This window comes from Melopsittacus undulatus, chromosome 6 (assembly GCF_012275295.1).
Source record: "Melopsittacus undulatus isolate bMelUnd1 chromosome 6, bMelUnd1.mat.Z, whole genome shotgun sequence".
In the NCBI taxonomy this organism is placed as follows: domain Eukaryota; kingdom Metazoa; phylum Chordata; class Aves; order Psittaciformes; family Psittaculidae; genus Melopsittacus; species Melopsittacus undulatus.
The window spans coordinates 37,007,534-37,014,969 of NC_047532.1; the positions used below are offsets into that span (position 1 = coordinate 37,007,534).

The 7,436-nt window shown below is 39.7% G+C and overlaps 1 protein-coding gene across 3 annotated transcripts in view; it reads left to right on the forward strand.

Moving 5' to 3' along the window:
- The window catches only part of TIPARP (TCDD inducible poly(ADP-ribose) polymerase), a 42,151-nt gene extending 35,940 nt beyond the window's left edge, over positions 1-6,211 (forward strand). For all 3 annotated transcript variants that reach the window (XM_031042719.1, XM_034063477.1, XM_005141967.4), the window contains 3 exons: positions 55-236; positions 4,165-4,440; positions 5,477-6,211. In XM_031042719.1, the coding sequence (XP_030898579.1) occupies positions 55-236; positions 4,165-4,440; positions 5,477-5,924 (906 nt within the window). In that variant the 3' untranslated portion in view covers positions 5,925-6,211. The remainder of the gene's footprint in view (positions 1-54; positions 237-4,164; positions 4,441-5,476) is intronic.
- The last annotated feature ends 1,225 nt before the right edge of the window (positions 6,212-7,436 follow it).

Sequence of the window (7,436 nt, forward strand, 5' to 3'; positions counted from 1 at the left end):
TTTTGAATATGTAATTTATGTGTATTTTTTGTTTTCTTAATTTCTTTGAAACAGCCTGTTGTAAGATTAATAGAAGAAGCCAGCTGCCGTGGTCTGAAAGAGGTTCGGTTTGTTACTTGGCATAATCAGTATATCTTAAACATCAAAGATGGATTCCAGCAAAATGCATGTTTCAGAAGAGAAATAAAGAGGAGACCTCTTCTTCGCTCATGCATTGTACTGATGCCATTTTTACAGTATGTATCCCAGCAAAATGGAAACTTTGCATTTGTTCTCCATGTTGGTCTGTCCTTGAGAACTGTATTCCTTAAGATGTGACGAGGAGATAGGCATCATTGGGGAGGAAAATCGGAAGCAATAATAATTCTCATTCACATTGGCAGCTCTCGCTTGCTGCTTCTCAAGATAAATATTATCTGAGGAACTCCTTACTGCTAGGCTGTATTTGTTATTTAAAGGTTATAATGCACCTTGTGGATCTCAGAACATCAGAAGCACAGATGTACTTAAACTTTGCCAAAGGACTGTCTAGCTTTTGGCATCTCACTGGCTATAGTGAGCTAACAGTTATAGGTCCCATAAAGATGAGCATTCAAAAAGATGTTATAAATCTAAAGCACAATTAAAACATGCCTTGTTTTTATTGTCATCTCAGCTGGGGGTTAACATGCTCACCCATGAAAGGTGGAATGAGGAAAGTGTTGCACTGTAGTATTTGATTATAACTCATAAAAATGCCATTTTTGTGATCTCACCAGCCCAGTTGGAAACATAATTGTCAGAGTTCAGTAGTTAGCAGCATATTGCCCTGTTAGCAAAGGGGTGGAAGTCATTAGTCTGGCAGCTTAGAATGCTGGGCCAATCAAAGATGCTTTAACTGCTGCAGTAGGGCTACAGTGCTCATTAGCGTGCAGAGTCATTACTGCATCTGGTTTTGAGGTGAAGAGAATTTGGTCAGAGCCTCAAAATACGTGGTTGTTAGAAACATTTTTAGATACAGTTTTACAGGAAGGAAACCCAAAATAATTAAAAAGATATCGGGAGGATGCAGGTAAAAAGACTTCCAGTCTGGACTTTCCAGTTACAGCAATTCAGAGTATCAGCATAATGAAAAATACGGATTTCAGGTATTCTCCTGATGTTTTGCTAGCAGTGACTATGTAAAAGTTACAGTGTAACTTCATAATTTTGGGATATGCTAGAATTATTATAAAGTTCCCACTAATTTTAGTGGACCCTTCCGTGTTTTACACTCACAAGGGCTTAACCATAACTATTCATGCCAATGAATACCTACCCAATCTATAAAATAAGCCCTGAAATTTCTCTTGTTTTGCAGTAAACCTCATTTTTATTTTCTTTATCTAAAGACCTTGTAATGCTTCATTGAAAATCTACCAGTTCTTAGCAAGGAACAAAAGAGTATTTTAAATATTTCTGAGAGCTATCCTTAAGAAGTCAGTATTTGCCTCCACTTATCACAAAGATTTTTTTTATTTCCCCTCCCCCCTACAACTTGCTTAAATCTGTTACAAAACTGGGAAAGAGTTATTGACTAGAAACTGTGGGAATTGGGTGGTACTGGTTGACAAATGTTGACTTTTTAATGACTTCCCTTGTATGATTTATGTTTATAAATAGTTTACACTAGTCAGAAGAAAGTAACAACGTACACCAAAGGATTGCAGTGTTTTTGTTGTACTTGATATCTTAACTTACTAATCCATAATCTTCTGTTTTCTGTGACTGGTCTTCCAGTCCATGTGTGAGTGAATTAATTTCCACAGTACCCTCTGACTTTAGGAGGAAAAAATAAAATAATTAAATGAACACTGTAGTATTGCAGAGTTCTAGCTCAGTAATCATTCTTAGAAAAATCCATCTTTTGAGTTTCTGCTAAATTATTAATAAACAGAAGAACTCTGAGTCGAGTCAAATCCATGCAAATCTTTTTAGCTTTGAACAGCAGGTGAAAGCCACATGAACACTTCTCTAAAAGGTATGTCTGCTCTGAAAAGTGTGAGTGCTGTTACAGTTTAATGTCCTTCTGATCCAAATCAAATGGATCGATTTAAAAATAGACTTTTTTTTCTCCAAACATTTTTTCTAGATTTGAAAAGCTCAACCTGCAGCCAGAAAATTGCATGAAATTTTTTATGGGTCCTACAAAAAAAAAATGAACACATATAGTTCTTCGAAGCTAATATAGTGCTAGCTTTAAATATTCTGAAAGGCAATCTTAATTGACATTTCTGTAGGTAAGATGTGAATAGCTAGATAATTACATTGGCTCTGCAGAGAAAAGCAGGCTAATGAGCAGGGACAATCAGAAACTGCTCTGTGATTGTGTTTCAGGGTACCTCAAGAACAGGTTGGCTGGGTGCAGTAGTCATGGTTCTGTGGCTTTTCAGGCAGCATCATGCCTGAACAAAAGAAGATTGATTCCTAGAGTCACTGGAGAAAATTACTGACTTCAGCAAAGTTTTGGAGAGTTGCTTGTTCTCCACAAAACTTTCTTTTTACAAAGATGGTATAGGGAATTGAGTTTGCCTATTGTTCCTGTGTGCAAAATCCGGTTGCATATATGCAGGAAGGCAGGATTTGTCTTTGGGTGTTGTCAAACCTGAGCTTGCCCAAGACATATATGCAAAGGATTCACTTTTCCCATCTCCTCCTAGTCAGAGCACATTTCACCTTATGTTTTGGCAGTGTTATATTATCAGAACACAAGTGACCTAGAAATTTCATTAACTTTATTGTTCATTAAACTTTAATGAATTCTAATTTAAGGTCATCTGTGGGATTTAGAGACAAGATATACCTTGTGTCTTTCCAGCCAGATGGTGGGTACCTGTGACTTCATAGGCTGTCCTAACAAGAGCTGCCTTCTTCCAAGTGCACTCTGCCCCTTTGCATTCATTGTGGATTGGGCCTGGAGTCATGGCAGCTTTTCCTATTAAAATGCTTTGGCAAAATACTCATCTGGTGAATTTTTGATAGTTCCATGTATTTTTGCAACTGAAAGGGAACCTCACCAGCTTGCAGGAGCTGAAGAGCTGTGCACTTGAATTGTGAAAACCGGAGGCTGAATGTGCAAGCTTTACATGTTCAAAGTATTTGCACTGATGTGAGTGGAAGAACTCCAGTAAGTAAGGATTATTCAGACAAATAAGGCTTGTTTGGTCAGATTATAATCAGGTGAACATAAGCCACAAATATCACACTCTCTATCTGAATTTAGCAGCTTCTGGAGTATGAAAAAGCTCCACAGAGATGCACGTATTTGTTAAGAACAAAGTCTTGCCCCACCACAGTTGATGTCCGAAACTGGATTTTACTAATGTCTGTTATTTTTCTGACATTCATGCTGCTGCTGTTCTCCTTCACCCCTTCCTGTCTTCTTACCTGGCAGCATTCCCAAGAGTAGGGGTTGCTCTGTTGCATGAAAATAAGCAACTGCAAATGCAAATCTACATCTGGCCTGCACAAATGAAACTGAGAGCCTTCCTCAGCATGATACTGGGTAGTACTAAAAACATAGCATCTCCTCTTCTACATAATTGGCAAATTTTGCCTATGAAATGCTTTTAGTTGGGGTTAGTAATTATTCATACTGTGCAAGAATGTGTATATTTCTACTCCTTGTATTTTGAGGAAATTAGGTTAAATGTTGCCACATTATTAATCTTTTCTTATTCTGTACGTCCTATTTGCTATGTTAAAATAATTAATACTTTATAGCTGACATACAGAATAATCATATTTGGCAGCGTTCTGCCTGTCTGTTTTGTAACCCCTGTCTAGTTTGTAACCCCATCCCAGAATGTAAATAATGATGATAGCAGGCTTTTAAACACCACCAAGCAGTAAGATTTCCCTACGTTGAAGAGCATCCCTGAAAGTCAAGATTTTGCTGTTTGTTTATGTGGATAGAGGAGTTATTAAAATAGCAGAAATAGCTGCATGTTTAAACCAGCAAGCATTAAATAAATAAACTTGGTCCCTTCCAGCCCAGCCGTTCTGTGGGTCTGCGGTTAAAGATGTGTAAATTGTCACTGAACCAACAAGCAACAATTGCTTAAGATATGTTGGTGGTGAAATAAATGTGATTAGCAGCTCTTCTGTGATGTTTTAAGCACAAACTTCTTCTCCTTCCCCAACTAGGACCTTGGGTGGCAACTCTCCAGTACCCTCTCCATCAGCTGAACCAGCTTTGTCACATGTCTTGTCTCCAGCTGCTGTTACCTCTCCGAACCTCTATCCTGAAACCTGGATTAGTATGGATCCATCTCAGGACTTCATCCAAGTGCCTGTTCTGAAGGAAGATAAAAGCTATAGAACCATTTATAACCTGTTTCACAAGACTGTGCCAGAGACTAAATACAAAATTTTGAAAATACTGAGAGTGCAGAATCAGTTTCTTTGGGAAAAATATAAAAGGTAAGATAATGCAAATACCATTCTTTCACCATAGTGGAAAAATACCTTAAGATATGCAGTTTGGGGTGAAAAATAGACATTGATTGCTAAGTAGAATACATAAAACTCTAGATTTGTTGAAGAAAAGGAGCATCTTCAGTTGAACAACTGTATCTGGAAAATATCCTGAGGTTTCTTGCATAAGAGGTTTAATATTATACTATCTACTGATAAGCTTTGCAAAATATATCTTAACAGAAACTTCAAAAGAAGTCTAGGATATGTTGCTGAAAAATCTTTAGCTTCATTTTGAAGCCAAATTAGGGGGTGTTTTTTTCATCAGGTCATCTCTACATTTAAATGTAGATAACCATTAGTGGCATGGCTCCCAGATCATGGTGACCCAGGGCCTTGCAGTGGCCTTGCAAAGATGAAATCCTACGTCTGTCAGTTCCATTCAAACCAAAGATGCTGTGTCTGAAAATTACCGTCTGTTGACCACTTCATAACTGATGAGAAATTAGATTTGGGTGTTCTCTCTTCCTTCTCAAGGAAGGCAGGATCTCAGAAGTTGAGGGCTGGGCTGGGTGAGCAAAGCCTGACTTCCTTACAGTGCTCCTGCTGCTTTAGAGCATCTTCACCCAGCCTGTCTCTCAGTAATTCCTTGCTGTGGCCTCTTCTGAAGCTGTAGTGGGTTTTAATTCTTGCACAGCCGTTGTTTTCACTTGAAGGAAGATTTCTTTCTGCATCTGAGGTGAAATACAGGCAAAAATAAGCAGGCACTTCTCAAGCTGCTTTGCCTTTGCTGCTGTGCAGGTGGGAGACCTCTAGCTCCTGCAGTATGAGCTCAGGTCCTTTAAAACATACCTTAAAAAAAAGCCTTATTTGAAAGTGGAAGACCTGCTCTGCCAGCCATATGGAAATGTTTTCATATCTCCTCTTGCAGCTCTGCTATTGCAGAGGATAATACTGATACTACAAAAGCTGGAGTGGAAACTGTGTTTCCCTTGCACATCTGCAGTGAATACTAATCTTCACTTTCCATTTTCTATTCCAGGAAAAAGGAATACATGTCAAAAAAAATGACTGGGCTTGACAGGATAATGAATGAAAGGCATTTGTTCCATGGCACCTCCCAGGATGTGGTTGATGGAATCTGCAAGCACAACTTCGACCCGCGTGTCTGTGGGAAGCATGCCACCATGTTTGGACAAGGCAGTTACTTTGCCAGAAAGGCAAGCTATTCCCATAACTTTTCCAAAAGGTCACCCAGGGGAGTTCATTACATGTTCTTGGCGAAAGTACTGACGGGAAGGTACACGGTGGGTAACCACACCATGAGGAGACCTCCACCGGTGAACCCTGGCAGCATTACCAGTGACCTCTATGACTCTTGTGTGGACAATTTCTTTGAGCCTCAGATTTTTGTAATTTTTAATGATGATCAGAGCTACCCTTATTTTATTATCCAATATGAAGAAGTTAGCAACACTGTCTCCATTTGAAAACTTGCGCTGCTGGAGTATTCGTTTTAATAAACTCTTTTATCTGGCATTGGTAGCAGTTTTTGTGGGGAAAGAAAATTTGGACATTGCAGAACTGACTAAATGACTTGCTTGGAAGGATCTGAATCTCAAAATGCAGAAAAGGAAGTGACTAATTGTGCACTTGCTGTTGGATTATGTATGTGCAAATTGTAAATATTTTCCCATTGTTTATAGTTGAAAATTTGTGCCTTTTGTTATAAAACACTGTTTATTTATGTTAGTAAATATTAATGTTTAAAAATGTGTGTGTGTGTGTACACAATTTCAGTTGTCTTATCTGCATATTAGAGCAGCTATGGTATCACATGTGCCCTCATCTCAAAACTTAAGGATGGCCATTTTTAGGTATCAGGACCACATAATTTTCATCACAAATACATTAAACAGGAGATTCTCCCAACCACTATTTTTTATTACTGTATTTCAGAAAGACTGGGAGAGATTACAAAACTAATATCCTGCTTGTACTTTGGATTATTAAACAGGACAGCACAAATAAATCCATCATTCTCTAAAATCAGTCCTATGATAAACGGCATGCTGTCCATGAGGAGGGGTTGGAGCCCGATGGCTTACTGGCAGCTGCTGGGATGCGCAGTTTATCAGGGGAGGGTAAGGGCACCTGGGCAGCTCCCAAAAGCCACCAGGTCTGTGCTGTTGAACCGAGACATGACTGGGCATGTGCCACTGGTCCCCATTGCTGTCAGATGTCCCCAGTTCACAGAGGGTACCTCTGGGGAATGGATTTGGGAAAGAGACCCCAAACAAAGTCTAGTTTTGGTGAGGTTTTAAATGTGATCAAGGATGGAAATTTGTGTTAAGGTCACTTAATGAGGCTGATATTAAATGAATTAAAAAATGATTGCTGCATTAAAATAATTGTCACCACATAATTCTCATTTAATCAGGGTACTTTGCGTGTTTTCCAGGCATCTATTCTCAGCTCAGTGGTCTTCAGTGGGATGGAAAAGACAGAACGTAGTGACTGATGTTTGCAGCTGGCCCAAGCCAGGTGTGGTGGGTGGTAGAACAGGCAAGCTGCTCATTCCCAGTTCCCATGTTGGTTGGGAAGACAAGCTTTTGTGACCAGCACGTGCATGATCGTGCTGTGGGGCAAGTTTTAATGTATTAGTATCTCAAAGGGCGAACGGGGGATGGTGTGTTGTGCCATTTCAGAGCAGGAGCTCGATCAGGGTGAGGTTGTATGGAAGGACCTGGCAGCTGGCAGGAATGACCCCAGCAGTGATGCCATGGGCTTGCAGCGTAGCTTGTCGGCACTGGCGCTTGCAGTGGTTCGGAGGGGCCCACTGGCCACACTGCACAGCTCAGAGGGACAGCTGAAATCACCGCATAAGGGGTCTTCTCTAGTTGTGGAACAGTCTGAAGTGGGACCAGAAATCATGTCTGAACTGTGACTTAAAATTCAGGAAAAGCTAAGTAAATAATTACCTCCTTTCCAAACCTTGGCAT